General features: G+C 34.2%; 1 protein-coding gene across 1 annotated transcript; it reads left to right on the top strand.

Moving 5' to 3' along the window:
- The first annotated feature begins 10,475 nt into the window (after positions 1–10,475).
- LOC110467297 (prostaglandin reductase 1-like) lies at positions 10,476–19,337 on the top strand. The gene is made up of 9 exons (XM_021524369.1): positions 10,476–10,767; positions 13,142–13,187; positions 14,126–14,182; positions 14,769–14,933; positions 15,167–15,284; positions 16,066–16,218; positions 17,841–17,943; positions 18,239–18,357; positions 18,751–19,337. Exons 1-9 carry the CDS (start codon positions 10,659–10,661, stop codon positions 18,859–18,861), a joined length of 981 nt encoding a protein of 326 aa, XP_021380044.1. The 5' UTR covers positions 10,476–10,658; the 3' UTR covers positions 18,862–19,337.
- The last annotated feature ends 2,106 nt before the right edge of the window (positions 19,338–21,443 follow it).

Raw genomic sequence — 21,443 nt, forward strand, 5'->3', positions numbered from 1 at the left:
TATATATATATATATATATATATATATTTTTTATAAAAATTAAAATTAAAACACTTTTTATAATATTTCTTCGTCCGTAAGGATCATTTTTCTGATTTATAATATATATATAATATAGTATGTTGTTATTTTGAAATTTCTAAGTTGATTATTTTAAGTATGAAACATAAAATGTTTAAATATGAGATATGAGTTTGGAAGTAAGGACAATATTTAAGAGTTTTTATTATATATGAAATAGTGTATTCACTATGTTTTCCAAACATATAATTTTTTAGAGCCTCGAATTCAAAATCCATGACAGGATTCCCTCCACTCATGGGATACAGACAAAAATGTCCACAATGGCTTATCAGCCACTGGTCATCCACCCATAAGTTTTGGGGCCAGTCATGGATACTGCATTCTGAGTTTCATAGTTAAGATAATTAAGAAAGAAATAATTTGGCAGATTTTGAAGTGTTGGTGGATTCAAATCAATATTTTGTAGCGATTTGTCAATAAGTAGGTAAATCAAGGTTTTTTTTTATTATATTAATGACAAAATTGAGTAAACAGAAAGATGCAAACTGAGGTTTTGAATTGATCTACCATTGTGAGATTGTCCTTACTTAGTAATTATTCTATCACATAAAACAACACAATGCAATAAGTATGATGAATGATACATAGCATACAAAACATACAAAATATATGCCTATCAGATCAAAAGGAGGAAAGGCGGCCATAGGAAAAGGAAAGGATGATGATGACACACAATGTTTATTATGTAGAAGCACAGTCGTAACTGATGGTTTCATATTTAAAAGACATAATATCAATCAGAAATATACAATGTATTATATATGTGGAAATCCATGTGTAGCTGTGACAAACGCGGCAGTACATTCAAATATATTTACATTGGTTTGTTCATCACAATCACCACAGCCAGATAGAAGTACAGACTGTAGAGATTGTGATTAACATCAAATAATTTATCCTTGAGGGTTTTATGTGGTTCATTATACTTGTTACAAATCAGAAAAAAATGATCTACGGTTGTATGGGCATTACCACATCAAGAAGATGATCTCTGTGTAGATCAAAATTAAGGTTACTTGAAGAATTTCTAAGTTGGCAGAGTATGATGTTGTATTTTCTATCACCTACATTGACATAGGTAAAGTTTCTACTTGTGTCTAATTACATGATGTCACTTACAGCTCTTCTTAAAAGTTGTTTAAATTGGTATAGTGATGTGATGTTAGTCAGGTCAAACCTGCAAGTTCATTATAATCTTTAAGTGTAGACGGAATAAGGCTTTTGGCATAAGTATTTGTTCTGCACACAGGAATTGTAAAGATTCTTTCTTAATGGGTATGAGTTCATATTGTTGAAAAAGGGTTCAATTAATTCAGGTAAATAAATAGGTGCAGTTCATGTAAGAATTTTGCATATAAGAATAAGTCTGTGTTTTTCCAGTCTTGCAGCAAGGGTGTCCCAACCAAGTTCACAATAAAGTTTATAGTGTGAGGTTCCTTTACGCAGTCCTGTGACTATTCAAGCAGACTCTATTTGGATATACTCAAGTAAAGTTGCCTCCTGCTGAGTACAATTATCAAAAATGATATCACCATATTCTAGAAGATGTCTAATATAAGCGGTATATATAGTGATTAGTATTTTACGACTCATTTTATATTTTACAGATTTCAATAAATTTATACGTTTGTACGCTTTATTATAAATAAAGTTGATATGGTGATGCCACTAACCATCTTGAAAAAAATACACGAAGATGTTTATGAGTTGACACATTTGCTTCAGTTTCATTTTGAAAAATGATATCAGGAGATATTATATTTCTTTTCCGACTAAAAGTTAAAGATTCCATTTTAGTAGGATTGAAATTGATGTCCCATTTCTTAGACCATGTATTTACATTTTCAAGATCACTGGATAGACTAATGGCTGCATCGAGTGGAGTAGTTTGTATAACCTTAGAATAAGATGTATCATCGGCAAATGGTCGTTTCTCGTTTGTTATACATTCAGTAATATCATTTATATAAATCAGAAATAGAAACGGACCGAGGCCTGATCCCGGGGCACACCAGCACTTACCTGTCTATATGATGAGAAGAAGCCTTCTGTTATCACTTTATGTTTACGATTAGTTGAGTAATCTTTAAACCAATTAAGGAGATTTCCTGTAATACCATATTTTCAAGTTTAAATAATAAGCCAAGATGCCAGACAAGATCAAATGCCTTGCTTACATCACAAAATATTGATCTAATTTCAAGTCCTTCATCAAGTTTTTGTATAATAGTATTATACATAGATAATAATTGATAATTGAGTCACCAGGAATAAATCCAGACTGGTATTTTGTTAGTAGTTCGAATTCCAGTAAGTGATTATATAAATGCTTGAAAATGATTTTTTCTAATATTTTACAGAAACATGAAGTAATAGAAATTGGACGGTAACTTGAGACATCATTTTTATCACCTTTACCTTTATATATAGCATTAATATTAGCCCATTTTCAAGACAGAGGAATAGAACCAGATGACATGGTTTTATTAAATAACATAGTAAGGGGAGTTATTAGTGATGGAGAAAGAAGTTTAATAATCAACAAGGCATTCGGCTTTATCAAGTGGATGAAACAAAACAGTGTTATTGTCATTTAATGGTGGAAAAATGGGTGACTTGTTGTTAATTTTTAGAATAGTTTTTGTGGTTTTCCACCACTAAAAGATGATGAGACATTGGGATCATTTAGAGAGTGTTCTAAATTTTGTATATATCTATCTATGGCTTGTTTGAATTGGAAAAAAAAGTTTTTAACTACAAAGATAAATTGCTGATATCCAAAGGGAGATAACTCATACTTCTTTTTTCGAATACAGAGCAGCCTACGAATGATACATAATTTTCAAATTACCTAAGCTCATTAAGGATGTACGCTTCTGAGGTTTCAATCACGTTCAATTCTCGTTTTGATCTGGTGTAACTGGTTTTTGTAATATTTAACAAATTATGACCAAGTTTATAAGTAAACACGCATCTGAAAAATATGTCAAAAAACTAGATGCCTGTTGTTTGTAGAACTTTTTTGACAAGAATTTAAAAAAAATAACAAATTGGCGGCCATTTTGAAAATGTGTATTAATGTGTATTTCTTGCGCTTCGAAAAAGGCAAACATTTCACCTTTTTGACACTAGATTGATCACTTGAATTGTCATTGTGTCGCCATTTTTAATTGTAGCAGGTTCAATTTTGCTGTACAACTTTATAATGTTTAATATGATAAACATAATATGCAACAAACTGGAAAATTATACATTATTGATATTTTGTTTACATATTTAGTGTTACTGAAGCACTTTTGATTTTTGACCCCGAAAAAGGTGAAAAAAACAAATACAAATGATAATGGGACAAAAAAAAAGAAGCACACGGACCCCTCATTTTTACGGATGTTTTAGAAAGAAAATGGTAAAACAATTAGTTTTTTTCATTTAAAAATAGGGGGTAGGGGTAACTAAAATCGTCTTTCTGAGTTAAAAGAATAAGATTTTTTTTTACCTCCATAATTTAAAATAAAAATAATATTTTCATCAATTCTATAATCATTCATACATATCTGATAACACACTTGGAAGAAATTGTATGAATTTGTTCTGCAAATAGTCAAAAAAAATAAAAATACTAAAATCACATATCGATGTTATATTGGTATCTTTGACTGATCATAGCACAAAATCGAACACACAGACATATAGTTTATTTTGCATTTTCTTCTATGCCATTAACTCCTTTTTCCATATAATCCATATATAATCCAAATCCATATAAGAAAAAAGGTTAATACAGGATTGTTTTGACTTCTCAGAGGTGTACATCCTTAAGCAAGTTGTTCCCTATTCAGAAGGCCTCAAATCTATATGATCTCCTTCCAAATACAGAGGTGTCCATCTTTTAGAACTATACTAGTTATAGCCTTGTGAAGGATTATAAAATACCTCCTTCCTCTCTTAAAGATTGGATAATATAGATGGCAACATACCATTGAGAATCTTATAAACTTCATAGGCCCTGCAATTCATATATTTTACAGGTAAGAAGTCAAGATTTTGTTTTATTAAAATGTCCATGACTGGGGACACATGATCGTTTGATTTCTATTAACGTTAGTGCCTCCTTGCACTTTCCATTTCTATTGTTTTTGTTAGAGAACAGACATTCTGGGTGTGAGGACAATAGCTAAACTTTGTCAATGTAAAAGAGGTAATTTTAGGCGGAGTGTTCTTTTCTTAGTAAGATTATTTTCAGGCCTTTTAAACACAACAAGTTGTTCAGAGCTGTTTTGCTTCGTTTTGATTTCTTCATTAACGTCCTCCATATTTCAAGTTGTAGTAGAAATGTAAATGCAAATGCAACTAAAGTTTCAATAAAAATCAATACAATGTAGACCTACGTTTTATGTGTACGCTGTACTTATGAATGTTATGTATACACCGAGGTCCCTCTCTTATCTGTGGTGACGAACTAGGTGGCGGTTTGTGTAAAAATGTTTAAAATGTAAAAAAAAAATAAAAAAATAGTCCGGTGACGAACTGTTATGTTTGGTCTATTTGTCAATAAATAGCCGGTGACAAACTACTTAGTGTGAGGTTATTGCTGCTCACTATGCGCGTGTTTTACTGGGTGCGGAATGATATTGCACTTTCTGAAAAAGTATATAAAGAGAGGCAGAATGATGTTATACAGATTAGTTTGTGAGCCGGGGCAGTAAACAGTATTTAAAAATATTTAAATCTGAGAGATGTGTATATCAAATTAAGAAAACAAAAATGATATGAACGCCTCAACGTTTCACACTACACAGTGCATGTACATCTTATATTAAAATATGCAATTATAAGATGTAAAAGCTTCGATTCTGTACCATTTTTTAAACTATGCTCATAAACTATATTCTACTACAATACGCTGTGTTATTCCACTCTCATGTCATTGTATAAACATGCAGACTGTTGAATAAATATAAGTTATACACCACATGTTGCATATGACCTTCCGTAGTTATGATTGGTCGAGAAGATGAACCATGACCGGACGACTTTTTTCACGCGCTTTTTGCCGAGTGCTGTTTTGTTTACGTCGTCGGCTGTCAACATCCGGCAAATGTTGGTGACTTCTGTGAGGTTATGCGATGGGAAAAGGGGGTTATTAAGGCAATATCAAAAGAAAATGATGCTTAAAAATGTGATCGCTAGTTTCAGGTAAAATTTCTACAAACGCCCGATATCGTTTCGACGCCAAAGGAATTTTGAATATTAATGAGTGACTTTTTACATATGGGTCATATCACTACGCCAGCCTTGTCAACAAAGTGTGTGTATAATATTCAAATCAGGAAATACTCCAGCTGTTTCCGACAGAGATTGTGGTAGAAACAGATCACACGACTCGTGGTTGTTGAGTATGGTATTTATTTCACTCCCGTTAGTTAATTTTCAAAGGTACAGAAATACACTCGCTAAAGCTCGCGCTTTTGTAACTTTTGAAAATTAACTAACGAGAGTGAAATAAATACCATATTCAACAACAACTCGTTGTGTAACCTCTATTTAACCCATTTTCTTAACAATAAAAAGAGTTCGTCACATCCTTTCTTATTTACATAGTCAGGTGTTATTCAATACTAGTGCCGCGGTCATGATCACTTAAAGTTATGCCAATATTTACCACGGTAGAACATATACATTGTAACATGTGGGATAAAGAGTAAGGTGTAGAAGACCTACTAAGACCGAATCTAGCAGGTTCAGATAAAGCACTGATAAAACTACAAGTTAAACATATCTGACAAAGTATGTCTTAGTGAAATACCTAGCATGTCTACATCCATGTTGATAAGCAGAAATACTTAAGATTATCAGATTTCCCACTTAAATATATCTATTGCATTCACTGTTACATAATACATATTCATCATGGTAGGTAGTTCAATTTCAATAATTAATTGCCTACTCTATCCCGATAAAAGTTTAAGATGATTTATAATATCCTGTTTACCTCTGTTTATGTCAGTGTAGACACCGTTCGTTCTGGCTGGACACGACAGTGTGTAGAGAGAACAGTAATAGTTTACATTTGATTCACATGAGTTAAAGGAAGGGATTTTACTACACAGTGGGAGCAACTGTTTCACCATGAACTATAATAAAAAGAACTCAGAGTGACTTTAAGTCTACTGGTTTCTATGTATGTTTTATTTTACTTTCCCTAGTTCTGGAATAAGTTGCGTCTTGTAATATTCTGATGTCTCTAGGTTTTCAGTGACATTTGATGTCTGAAGGCTTCGACCATATTAATACCATTTTGGTGATTGAAATAGAAAATGTATGATTAAGGAACACTCAATATTAAGATTATCGTTGAAGATTCCTTTTTAATATTATGGTCTTTAGTCCTGTTCGTGAAATCTGCAGAGATAAATATTGAGCTTTCCATAATCTTATATTTTAGTGACTCACAAATATGAGTGAATCGACGGTATTCACTTCAGTGTTGTGAGTGTCGGGAATAATGTTTATGATATTGAATAAATTGGTTATGAACAAACGATACCATATGCTTAAAAACTTATTTAAACGAGCATAACTCTTCTAACAATGTACTTTTAAAAAAAAAATACGGTTGGGAGATTCTGGTGACGTTGTGTAACATTTTTTTCTGATGCATTTCTTGTGGATGAAGCACTAAAGAATTTAAGTCGATCTAGTCAAGTATTGAGATCTGCATTATTATATAAGTCAACGATATAAACTTGTACTTAATTTTTTCTCTTGAACTACTCATTCATGACGAACTAGATATCATGTGATGACATAAACATATATCATCATCGTAGGTTAGAACTTTTACCGAGCGTTGACCAAAACCCTTAAAATATTTACCCTACACATCAGAACAAGTCCGAATCATTAACTGATTCTTAGATCCTTGCAATTCTTTTCAAATCCTTGTGAATTTGATCAATGTCGATCAATTTCCGAATATTATGTACATAATTATTGAAATAAAGCAACAGTAAGTTACTCTGTATTAACCATGTGTTTCTCGTTTATTTAGTATTACCCGTATATTTTGTATATGGGTAAGTAGTTGATGTGTTACTGGTGTGTATATGGGTAAGTAGTTGATGTGTTACTGGTGTGTATCTTGTATTGTTTTTGTAATAGTTGTGTACACACTATATTATGTGTTTTCCTACATTACATTTCGCATATTATATCCGTGTATAATTTGTACATTACATGATAAGACTTGTGTATTATTTATTTGTGTTTAGTTGTGAATTACTCTTAGTAACTAAGATATAACTTGCATATTACCTTGTATACTTGGTCAAACGTCCTTAATATACGTAGATATGTTTTCCTATTGATCCAACTGTAATGGAGCATCACTCCTTCTTATGAGTTGTGAACCCATGTCATTGATAACGGATAATCTTTCTGAATATAAAACTTACAGGTATCCGGATTAAACCGGAACAATGACTTTGGTTTCTGTTTCTTTTGAGGTGTTAAACTGACACAGGCTCACCTCCAACACACCTGTATAACGATGTTGTCAAAACCTGATTACAGTTTTACTCTCAAGTTTCAAGTTTTTTATTTCCGAATGCAAATCAGCATATAGGTTAATTGATACATAGAATACAAAACATATTTCAAATTTTCAAGATGGCGGAGGACAATTCCATATAAGCAATTATCACATAAAAAGAATACATAATTTAGCAATATTACTGCATGAGGGTTTTTCTTTTGGCGGTAGCATATTTTAAATATAGACCCAATCTACGTAATGTTTTAATACTTTTACATGACAATAATTCAATTAATTTATACACACTGGGGCATCGGAAGTAATATTGCTTAATGTATGTGTTTCTCAATACAGAGTAAGCAGGACAAATAAGAATAAAATGTATCTCATCTTCTAAATCATTTTTGTCACAGGCAAAACATAATCTTTGACCTCTCGGAACCCCATTATAACGTCCAGATTCGATATTAAGGGAATGCGCCTGCATGCGATATTGACTCAACATTTTTTTGGTATTAAATGTTAAAGGCTTTACTAAATAGAATTGCATATTAAAAGTATCGACAAGATGTCTATATAAATAACATTTAGAAGATGTTTCAAACGCACCACGTAATTCCTGAATAAATACGTCATGCAGACGTTGGGTATACATTTCCACAAATTGTTTTTCATTTGGAACATATTGAACATCCCAAATATGATTAAAACCCATTCTATATAAATCATTTTTAACATGATAAACCCAGTTAAGTTTACAATTCGGCTTTTTGACATTAAGCTCAAGTAGTGCATCATAGCATGCTTTTAGTACACAGTTATTTGTATTCAAAATATTTAACCAGTATTTAATTATAGCTACTTTGCGCTTTATATGTAAGGAATAACTTCCTGTCTCAAAGTAAACCATAGAACTATTGACGGTTTTCTTAACGTTTAATAAATCTTTAAGAAAGAGAAGATGGACTTTTTCGATTTGCGGCGATAAACAATTACCCCATACCTCACATCCATAGTTCAGTATGCATGTCACATATGTATCAAACAAAGATAATTTAGTTTCAGTATTAAGGATAAAATCTTTCATTCTTCTTTTTAAAAGATAAAAAGCATTCCTGCCTTGAGATGCCAACGTGTTTTGTGCTACGGTGAATCTTCCATTATAATAAAAAACTAATCCTAGATAACAAAATTTGTCCACTATCTCAATTGACTTGCCATTAAACGTCCAGTTTTCAGTAGGTAAGATTCTTTTACTTTTTCTAAAAATTACAATTTTAGTTTTATCATAATTAACAGTTAAATTCCATTTATCAGTGTAACATTGCAGACAATCTAGCATGTGCTGAAGATTGTTAACATCTTCCGAAAACAAAACTGTGTCATCGGCATACATTAACATAAACAGATTAATCAATTGTAGTTCATAACCTTGACAATTGGAATTTAAAAACTCACTCTCCATATCATTAACGAATAATGAAAAAAGCATGGGCGATAACGATTCCCCTTGTAATAAACCGACATGTAAATCGAACATAGTAGACAATTTACCATTTAAATTTATGCAAGAACGAACATTATCATAAATAGATCTAATTACATTTAGCAGTCTGCCACTAACACCACTTTTCCAAAGTTTATACCAAAGTTTATCATGTGTTACACTATCAAAAGCTTTGCTGTAATCTACAAATACGCAATACAGCCTTTTGTTTTGTTCTAATGTATTTATTATTAAACTATGTAATGTAAAAATAGCATCCCTGGTACCAAACCCAGGTTTAAAACCAAATTGGACATCGGTAACAATATCCTCTCTTGTACTCCATTTTAATAATCTTTTATTTAACAAGGAAGTAAATAACTTAGCTAGATGACTAATTAATGTTATTCCCCTGTAATTATTCACATTGTTTTTATCCCCCTTTTTATGAAGAGGTATAATAACACCCTGCGCCCAGGACTCTGGAAAATATCCTACATGTAACATAGAATTAAATAACCTGATCAAAACAGGGGAAAAAATATCTCTATATTCAATTATGTATTCGTTAAGTAACATATCAGTACCAGCCGACTTGTCACGAGACAAACCCCTAATTACATCTGTTAATTCCTCAATGCTAAAATCCACATCTAACTCTGGATAAACACAATCAGTATTTCTATCAATCAAACTATGACCTCGACTTTCGACGATAGGTACATCAGCGAGACCTTTGAAGTATTGAAAAAAATCAGTTAACGATAAATTACCCGTATCACAGGCCTTCCGCTTAGAAAAATTACGGTAAAATTCTTTAGGATTATTCCTCTTTAACAGATCCAGCATGTTCCCTTCCATTCTCAAATAGGCTCGCTTCAACTTCCTCTCACATACTACTCTAAAGGTGATAAATAGGTATACGTTGATTAAAAGTAATACTTCATCTCCGGTTAGGTATTAAAGTATTAACAATATATATATACATACGGATTTCTCTATAAAAAATGTCTGTGCATGCAGTATATAAGCATTTCCAAATGTTTATGTTATTATTTTAGCAGATATTTTAAATAGTATATACTAAAACTCGTTTTGATTTCTTCATTAACGTACTCCATATTTCAAGTTGTAGTAGAAATGTAAATGCAAATGCAACTAAAGTTTCAATAAAAATCAATACAATGTAGACCTACGTTTTATGTGTACGCTGTACTGTATACACCGAGGTCCCTCTCTTATCTGTGGTGACGAACTAAGTGGCGGTTTGTGTAAAAATGTTTAAAATGTAAAAAAAAAAAAAAATTAGTCCGGTGACGAACTGTTATGTTTTGTCTGTATGTCAGTAAATAGCCGGTGACAAACTAGACTGAAGGGCAGTAGGATCTAGATAACACCGACTTAGTGTGAGGTTATTGCTGCTCCCTATGCGCGTGTTTTACTGGGTGCGGAATGATATTGCACTTTCTGAAAAAGTATATAAAGAGAGGCAGAAGGATGTTATACAGATTAGTTTGAGAGCCGGAGCGGTAAACAGTATTTAAAAATCACAACATGAGTAAATGCAAGATCTGGACCTTAAAGGCTGGCTTTCAGGGCCAAGCCAAACGATCGGATTTTCAACTGGTGGAAGGAGACCTGCCTACTCACCTTAACGACGGAGGTAAGATTCGTGTTAACCTGATGTATTTATATCTGTAAATATGGATAAATTGCAGATGGCAGTAAGATTAGTGAGTTCACAGTCACATAAGCCCCATCTACGTAGTCATATGGTTCCCGGTAAACCAGAATTTCCCCCATTTGCTTAACGACATGTTATTCCCCACATAATGAAGTTTATAATCGACTGTGTCCAAAACGGCCTTAATAGCGCGTTAAAACAGTGAGAGAGAGTAATGTAGCAGGCAATGAAATATCAGTTTATCTCGGACCATGTTATTTTTACTTCTTCAACCAAACGGAACTAGTGATTGTTTATTCACTATTCTCAACTTTCTGCTATTCAAATGTTCATCACGTCCCGTGCCTTGTAGCTTTCTCATGTGCGCTCAGTTCTTGCTGGTACTACTGTCTCTACTAATCCGTTTGCACAGAGAAAGATTAAGTACATGGCTTAATTTCAGTGAGAGAGAGAGAGAGAGAGAGAGAGAGAGAACATAAAGTGCTGTGTCTGTTTGGCTATTAGGATATTTTCTAGATAGGACAATTCTTTAAGTGGAATGAAATCATTTAATTCGCGGTAGAGTTTACTTATCTGATAAAAAAAAGTGATGCGTATCTTTGATATGATGTCCACATTGACAGTGCTGAAAATCTTTTGAATTAGCATGAAGTAAGTGATTGTTTAGTGTACTAGAGTTATTTCTCAATCTGGTGTGTAAAATATTACTTTTTTCGACCACCAATAAGATAATATATAGGGACTTGTAACGTATTTAGCCTGCGAAGAGTATCTTCGCAAACATTTTGTATGAAACGCTGTGTCTTATATATTAAGTCTAACTGGTTCCCGAGTCGGATCGTGGAGGGGAAAAAATACAAATTTGTTAATTGAAGTCGTGAATTAGGTAAACAGTAATTTTTAGCAATACGGAGGTTATAGTGTGTGTTTTCTGAAGCTGTAGGGGGAAGTAAAGAGGTCAGATAGTTAGTTATAAGATTCTTATGGATTTTGTAAAACAGTTGTTATTTCCGCCGAGTTCTACGTTGAGATAAAGTTTCTAGACCAGTTTCAAAATACAACGATTCTCTACTTGAGTAAGAATGTAATCCGGTGATAGTCCGTACAGCCTCAAGCTGAAAGACAAATTAATGTGTCGCGCAAAAAAAGTTTGTTTTTGTTATATATAAGAATATTTCAAAGGTGAGGATGAAGTTACAACAAAAGAGGTATTGAAGGATAGGATTAGGGACACCAATGTATAATTTTTGAAATGTGTATTCAAAGGGTTTACTTAAATCGCGTTAGTGATTTTCCTAAGCGTGTCGGCGTAAGTAATATACTTAATCTATATACACATAGCTTTCTGCTTTTTTAAAGTTCAATCACATCCCGTGCTGCGTTTGCCTTTCTCCTGTGTCCTTCTGTAAATTCCTGCCTTACGTACTTAACGACTAAATAATGGAAAACCGGACACGCGCTCTTTATTATATGGTAAAGGTTATGATATGAATAGTTTAGATTGGTGTCAAGATTTGCATCTCCAAAGAGAAGATGTTCCACAGTGATTTCATTATACCAGTCGAGGGATTGAAGCATTATAATACGGGATTGATCATTTTTTTTACAGTTTAGTAAGAAATGGGAAGAGTCTTCTAAGTCATATCCTCAGTCGCAGGTAGAGTCGTCTCGAAGATGAGCTTTATAAAGGTCGTAATTTAATATACTATATCGGTAGAAGTGTTACCTTTTAAAAGCATGCGCATTGGTTTCCAGTATACATTGGGAGTAGCTGAGCTATCATTGATGAGTCCATCTACGTTCGTGTAATGGTATTATTTACTTTGCTTCGTGCACGTTTTAATTTAGCTTCAGACAATGGGGTTTTAACTCTGATGAAATGTTTCCTTGACCGATTTCTAGGTTTAATTCTTTTCATTTATCTCCGTTCATCCATAGCTTGTCGTTCATAATTACATATACATTTTTTTTAGGAATATGTTTCTCTAAAATAGAAATTCGTTTGTCAACGAACAATTTACATTTCTCGCTTACATTATCTGCATAAGAAAACAAATCTATCCAATTAACCTGTCCTATCTCTGTTTTAAGGTTTAAAATATCTACTCTGTTGTATAACCATATTTTCCTCCTAAAAATGGGTTTTGGTAGACAGGTTGACAATGACACAATAATAACTCTGTGGTCACTTATAGCTTCTAAAACTGGTACAACAATGGATGATTCGGAGATTATAGTGTCACTGGTGTAAAATGGGTCGATCTAGTTGGACTGGTTACCAGTTTGAATGTGGCTATAATTTTTATAAAATCGTTGAACAGGAAAATAACACTACCTATTGTTTATTCAACAGAATTGGTATGCGAGGCGCTATACCTGTCAGTGGACCCGTATATGAGGTAAGATGACGAATGCACGACGCGGAACGTTGTAATCATCGCATCCATATGCAATGATCTAGTATCTTTACCTATACATACTGTGTAACATGAAATATTTGTGGATACTTTCCTTCGCGGTCTGAAGCTATCGTAGATACCCCATATACAAACACTGTAGTAAAGTATATGATGAGTAAAGAGGTCGTTGTGTTTATTTTCGCGGTTCCATAGCAGCCATGAACCCCAAACATGTGTGTACGATCATTTATATTGATGTCAAATTTTCTTCACCGGGTCCCGTTAGGTAGAATCATAATGTACAGCGAGTACTATTTGAAGTTTTAAGGGTTGAGATTAACTCTCAGTTAAAATGTCACCCGATGTCAATGATGCTTGCTTCATACTATTATATACTGTTTTTAGGGATGGCATTTCAAATATATCATCGTTGGGGTGACTTATTTTACCGAGTGTTGATTTAAACCCATTACCCACTAATAATGCTCTGTACATATTAAGATGGACCCAAACATACATACATTGTAATTACTGTACCGTAATTGTGGCGACTTTTTATACCGAGTCTTGAAACTAAACCACTACAACATCTAACGATACCCTCTGCAGAGCAGGTCCATATACACATATTGTTACTATTCCTTAGGCCGTTGTGGTTATTTAAGCATTTTTGATAAATATTCTTTATTTATGCATGCACATCGCTGTCCAATTGTTTTAGCATATAAGTTAAATAATTAATAATAAAAAATGATTTGTAAGATTCTGTAAAATGTATAATTTCCATTATTTACAAATCATCGTACGAAAAATAAGACCCAAACATCAAACAAATTGCAATAGATTTTCTTCTTCTCTGCTATAATAGAAACAAAGCTTTACCAAATGTGTTTGGGGGGAATAAAAGGCGTTAATCATTCATGTTTCTTTGATTTTAGATTATTTTCGGATTGGTCAAAAGTTGGCGAGCCTATCGTCGGGGAGCAAGTGGCGAGGTGAGGCAATTACGCTGCTCACGTTTACATCAATGAAAATGCATCATAAACATTTTACATCAATGATAATAAATTATAAAACATTTTACATCAATGCTATGTTACAAAATAAGAAACGATATGTATTACAATGTTATAAAATTGTACCTGTTATGCTGTCAAATGCGCAGACATTGCTATTTATGGGTTCTGAGCAAAGCCGTACACGCAATGTAACTGACGACTTATTCCCATCTAATTACACAAGCAAGGCGTTTATTTTCACCAGCGTTCGATTGAGTATGTTTATTTTCATACTATTGAAAGTTAAGGAATGAAGAATATCTGACATTCAACAAGAAAGTATTATTAGCCCTGGCTTACTTTCTTAAATCGATATGCGCGTGCTTTCGCTATTTCCTAGTTAAATAAAAAATCATTACAAACGTGAAACGTAGTCACTGAAACAGTTGTAATAGAAAAAAAGTTATTGAACTGCATGATGCATGCTGTTGACATTCATAGGATATGAAAATACCACTGTTGGATTTCAAGGAAACTAAGAAAAAAAGTGCTTACCTGAGATGTGTCGGTTGTCTGTTTCCAGGGTGACGGCCAGTAAGAACGCCAAGTATCCAGTCGGTACCACCATCCGTCTGTCGTCAGGCTGGAGATCGCATACCCATGTCAGAGATGTGTCCACGATTGACGTTATGCCCGAACTGGGTGATCTCCCCTTGTCATTGACACTAGGGGTAATGGGAATGCCTGGGTAAGAAGTTTTCCATCCATTTTACTTTGTTCCAAATTAATGTATTCCCGATTCATTCCAATAAAACAGCTTCACTAGGTCTAATGTATAAATTTCTAGCAACATTTTAAAGTATATATTGAAGATTAATGTTAATATACCAATTACAGATTACTGCATTTGATCGCAGTGTCTGCCTTTATTGCAATCCTGAACATCAAATGAATTTTCATAATAAAACACATGTTATACAGGATGACGGCGTATTTTACTTTGGTTGACGTGCTGAAATTAAGAAAAGGAGAGACCCTCCTCGTAAGCGGTGCGGCAGGTGCGGTAGGGAGTCTCGCCGGACAGATCGGGAAAATAATAGTACGTTTGCTAGGCTTGTGGTACTGAAAGTTACACTAATAAAGCATGTTAGGCTTGTGGTACTGAAAGTTACCCTAATAAAGCATGCTAGGCTTGTGGTACTGAAAGTTACACTAATAAAGCATGCTAGGCTTGTGGTAGCGAAAATTACACGCGACAGCTTGCTAGCCTTGTGGTAGTGAAAATTACAGGAGGTAGCTTACTAGGCTTGTGGTAATGAGAATTAAACGAGACAGCTTGCTAGCCTTGTGGTAGTGAAAATTACACGAGACAGCTTGCTATGCTAATTGGAAATGCTATTCGATAGTGCAGCTAGGGAAAGCTATGTGATATATGTGAAGTATGAGAGCGTTATGAGACGGGGGTGGGGGGGTTGTCATTTCGTTTTATGCCATTAATATCTTGTAAATAAAATTAAGCCGTGTCTTGCTATAATAGTTAAAATAGGCGAAAAAAACTAGCATATCCTAATATTTTAATTGTGCTTAGATGTATATTAGACATAGTAAGGAATATCGGTGTATGGTGAAGTAGTTTATCATAAACACAAACTTTGAGACTGGACATCGGATATATGTTGTGTATTTTATAATACAGATTATGCATAGAGCATTTACATTTATCATTACTAATCATTTTATAAAAGCATGTTGTATTTTATCTGATGTGTGGTGCTTCAATTATTTGAATCTTGATTTTTCATATCAGATATTTTTTACAACGTTAACACGAACATGTCTGCTATGCGAGCCCATACATATCTAACTTTCTTTCACAACAGGGTTGTACGGTGATTGGGGTTGCCGGGTCGGACGCAAAGGTCCAGTGGCTGAAGGAACTGGGCTTTGATCACGCCTTTAACTACAAGACGGAAGACATTGGCAAGTCTATCGAGAAGGTGGCTCCGGAAGGCGTACACTGTTACTGTGATATGGTACGTCCAACACGTCTAATTATATAATAGTTATAAATGGGTTCTCTACAGTTATGTATAGAATGTATCGTCGTATTGATACCAATATGTCCAAGAGTTCTGTCCTTATTTTCAGAATATCATGGAAATCAATGAAATTCTATTTTTCACCTGACATATCTACACCTCTGTACTCAGTATTTGTAGTCTGTCATAACGTATGTGTTTTGTGTATATAAGTGTGTACCTGTCACACACAAACGCCTGTCAGTGAACATCGTAATCTTGATTAATCTAATTAAATCCAGCTATCAGTTAACTTACCATATTCTACGGTTAAATATCATAGTAAATTATGATGAGTTTTAGGTTGGTCCTTGTGATTAATATGTAGAAGACTTATTTTCATTCATTCTTTAAGTCATTAACATAATGTCTAAGAAACGATAAAACATAGGACTTATAAAATCTTTCACACCCTTGGGGGTGAGACTAATAGAATCTTTCACCCCCTTGGGGGTGAGACAGGGGGATCTCAACCCGAGGGGTAAGATTCTTAAGTTACCAAACACGAGGCTTGCCGAGTGTTTGACAGCTTAAGAAATTTACCCCGAGAGTTGAGATCCCCTGTCTCACTCCCAAGGGGGTTAATGATTATTTTTCTCTTACCCTGTTTACCCTCTTATCTATCTAATATTGCCGTTACATCAATACAAGACAATGCTGATATATGCGATTGAATTGTCGACATGACGTCATTGTAATGTTGCTATGACGTCAAACAATTGTTGAGAACGAGTAAAGAGCACGTGTAGCTTGTCTCAACCCTAGGGTGAAATAAGAAACTCTCACACCGGTAAAATGGTGGATATCCCTGTCCAGGGTAAGAGAATACCCTGTCTCACTTTTCAAAATAAGGCATCGAGAACATAAGAACACTGAGCTTGAACTTGACTAGAATAAATGACTTTGAGCAGAGACAAATGCATAATTATATTTCTATTAATAAAATTAATTCCGTCATCATTTTTTTTCGGAAATATTTGTTGTATACTGGTATAAACATTAAATAGCGTTGTTTTTTTCTCTCAATCAAGATGGTTTGTAAAAGTGCAAAAAATGTAATTAGCGTTCATTGAAGGGAACGGTGACAATTACCGTTATTCATAATACGGGTTCTGGCTCATTATATCTGTGTGAAAGCTAAAATACATTGGAACGAAACTAAAAATGTTCCAAAATATATTTAAAGGTAATTCCTTCTTCAATAATTTATTCTAAAAGCATGTTGTAGACGCGCGTACGCTAATTAAGGATATGCACCATTCATATTTCATTAACGTTAAATCGATTCAGACGTCGAGGTAAAAAATAATATGTGTAGATTTGCCGGGTAATAAAACTACTGTAAATGACAAATACAACACAAATAAAATCTGCGCGAGCTTGGGTATTTGCACATTATATTGTTTGTATCAATAAATCATGATTCAAAAGAACAAGAGGATTAAGAACTACGCACTGTATCATAATACGATTCGGTGGCGGTAAAACATTGGTGTTTCTGGACAGTGAAGTCGCACATGGGTGAATCTACTTCGATGATATGTTAATTATATACTAATAAGCATCTTATGTTACAGGTCGGCGGAGAAATCAGTTTCCAAGCCATAAAACGCATGAGGAACCACGGCCGCATGGTGGTGTTAGGGTCTATATCGACGTACAACACCACAAACCCCACGGGTACGTGTACTGGTCATGACGGACTGAGAAACAATAGGCTCGATTGCAAGTAACATCAATCTTGTGTTGAGTCCTTCTTATCATCTCTATCAAATACATGTAACTTTACAACCGAACAAATGTAACGTTATTTTAATCAACAAGTTTAACTTTGTCATCTCAAGCACAACTTTATCATCTCAGTTAAACGTGTAGATTGTTACTAGATATATAGCTTTTATTAATCACATGTACCATAACGGGAAAATCACATGATGGACATTTTCAGTATTTGTTATTTGTATACACCATACAGGTCCATATCTCTTCACGGATATCCTCACCAAGTCACTGACAATAACTGGGTTCATCATTTTCAATATCCGAGAAAAATGGCATATTGGCGAGAAACAAATGGCAGAATGGATTAAACAGGTATGATTTATTTATAAAAATGAAAAACAAAGTTATAATTGGGATATTTTTAGTGACTTTCGCTTTTATTTGTAATCATTAATGACAATGTGAATGAGTAAATATAAAAACAATACCATCATTTAAATAAAACTACAGTTAACTTGATCAGTGCACAGGTACCAGCCTCGGGTGTCAATGGGTGTATTGACAGACGAGGCTAGTACCTGTGATCAATGAGGAAAATGTATTGCTTCCAGAATGAAATTCAGAATTAGCAGACATTTTCCCAGATTGTCGGTGTCCAGCACTAGATAGTTTATATCTAACTGAGAGGGTTTGGCTTACTGAGTCTCCGCATTATATCTAACGATAAACAAAAGACTGAAATATTAAATAATAAATGTTTTGCAGGGTAAACTGAAATATAGGGAGACAATAACCGACGGATTTGAACACATGCCGGAAGCCTTCCTCGGACTGTTCGAAGGGAAAAACACCGGCAAAGCTGTCGTGAAAGCGTGATCGGTTTGGACATTACAAAAAAACTTTGAATACTAGGTTTAAGAATTCTCTCTGCTTAATGTAGATTTGTTTAGTCCAAGCATTTCAAGACGTAGAACTTGTGTGGGCAGCATTATTTGATTTTGTACATCAACAACTTAGCTATGTAGGAACCGGTTTGAATCTTGTTTTATCACAAGCGTTACGAAACAATATATGCCGACACATTTCATATTAAAGAACAAATAGTTTCAGGACGTCATTGCATTGTTCATCGTAACATCAGGTGCACACGAGGTCACGTTTTCCCTCCAATAGTTTCAATATATCTATTTATTTATTGGGCAAAGTATAAAATGGCAAAAGTGAGATGTCTGCTTTATTGACATTGCATATTGATGTTTAGTGTAGGTCTTTGTTGACAGTAAAGTGTAACATATCTAATTTTGAACTGTATGTAAGCTGATGAAAGTAATAAAGAGCTTGAATTTTTAAAGGTCTTCCATTTATGTCCACGAAAACATTGTCCCTTCTGGTAACTCGGTTTAAAATGTTTTGGGTTGTAGACAAAGCTGATGGTGGTGTGTGTATTAGATCTCATCGTCGTCGGAAACCCAGGTTTTTCATTAACTGTCGGTTAAAATGACACGTATGTATCATACACTATCATTGGAATGGTATTTTTTTACCGGAAGTTGGTATATACCCCTAAAGTGTAATGTAACTTTGAACACAGCAGTTTAGATCCAGAAACAGTCATACCTAGGTTTTATAATGGGTGTTAATACCTATTATTATTTTAATTGATTTTGAGCTGACTCTGATTGGCTGAAACAACATCATGTGACCACCTGTAAAAGTAGTTATAAACCTGAGTGGTTTGCAGGTGTTCAAAAAAGTTGGTAGAACAAGTGTTATTAACCCCAATGACCTACACTGGGGAAAACACATAGATGAGATATGCAACAAATCTTACAGAACATTAGGATTATTGAAAAGAAATCTTCAATCATGTCCACTTGAAGTTAAACTCCAGGCATACAAAGGACTCATACGACCTGTCCTCGAATATGCGAGCACTGCCTGGGACCCACACCAAATATATCTTCAAGATCAGCTGGAAAAGGTACAAAAAAGAGCGGCAAGGTTCATAACATCAAACTACAACTACGACCCAGGTAGTATGACAGCAATTTTAGACCAGCTGCAACTTCCATCCCTAAAAGATCGCCGAACTCAAAACAGACTTATCCTCTTCTGCAAAGGCATACACGGTCAAGCCAACTTACCATCTGATCAATTGAAAGAACCATCTAGGACGACCAAGAACATGCATAGCCAACATTACCTGAGAGTCCAAACAAAGACAGACACTTTAAAATTCAGCTTCATACCAAACACAATTAAAGATTGGAACCTACTACCACCAGATATTTTCACCAAAATCAAAACAGCTAAAGATCCAGTTAAAACTCTCAGTGATATAGTAAGGGGGGTCCCACTTAAGTAAAGTACTTGACGCACGCGCGGTGTAATAATATCCTTGGATGTGTCACCGTATACCTATCAAGATCAAGATCAAGANGGAAGTTACATTTTTTTCTTCAATTTTGAAAAAAATCAAATAAAATAATAAAACTATTGTAGCATGGGGATTTCGGTCGATACATGGTTTTATCGACCTAGGTTAGCAATATTGACCTCGGACTGCGTCCTCGGTCAATATTGCTAACCTAGGTCGATAAAACCATGTATCGGCCTCATCACCATGCTATAATTGTATAATATAAACCTAGGTATAGCAGTGTACAATACCAAATATAACCTAGGTATAGGAGTGTACAATACCAAATATAAACCTAGGTATAGGAGTGTACAACACCCAATATAAACCTAAGTATAGCAGTGTACAACACCCAATATAAACCTAGGTATAGCAGTGTACTATACCCAATATAAACCTAGGTATAACAGTGTACAACACCCAATTTAAACTTAGGTATAACAGTGTACAACACCCAATATAAACCTAGGTATAACAGTGTACAACACCCAATATAAACCTAGGTATAGCAGTGTACAACACCCAATATAAACCTAGGTATAGCAGTGTACAACACCCAATATAAACCTAGGTATAACAGTGTACAACACCCAATATAAACCTAGGTATAACAGTGTACAACACCCAATATAAACCTAGGTATAACAGTGTACAACACCCAATATAAACCTAGGTATAACAGTGTACAACACCCAATATAAACCTAGGTATAACAGTGTACAACACCCAATATAAACCTAGGTATAACAGTGTACAACACCCAATATACACCTAGGTATAACAGTGTACAACACCCAATATAAACCTAGGTATAACAGTGTACAACACCCAATATAAACCTAGGTATAACAGTGTACAACACCCAATATAAACCTAGGTATAACAGTGTACAACACCCAATATAAACCTAGGTATAACAGTGTACAACACCCAATATAAACCTAGGTATAACAGTGTACAACACCCAATATAAACCTAGGTATAACAGTGTACAACACCCAATATAAACCTAGGTATAACAGTGTACAACACCCAATAT

Source organism: Mizuhopecten yessoensis, unplaced genomic scaffold (genome assembly GCF_002113885.1).
Source record: "Mizuhopecten yessoensis strain PY_sf001 unplaced genomic scaffold, ASM211388v2 scaffold11169, whole genome shotgun sequence".
Classification (NCBI taxonomy): Eukaryota; Metazoa; Mollusca; class Bivalvia; order Pectinida; family Pectinidae; genus Mizuhopecten; species Mizuhopecten yessoensis.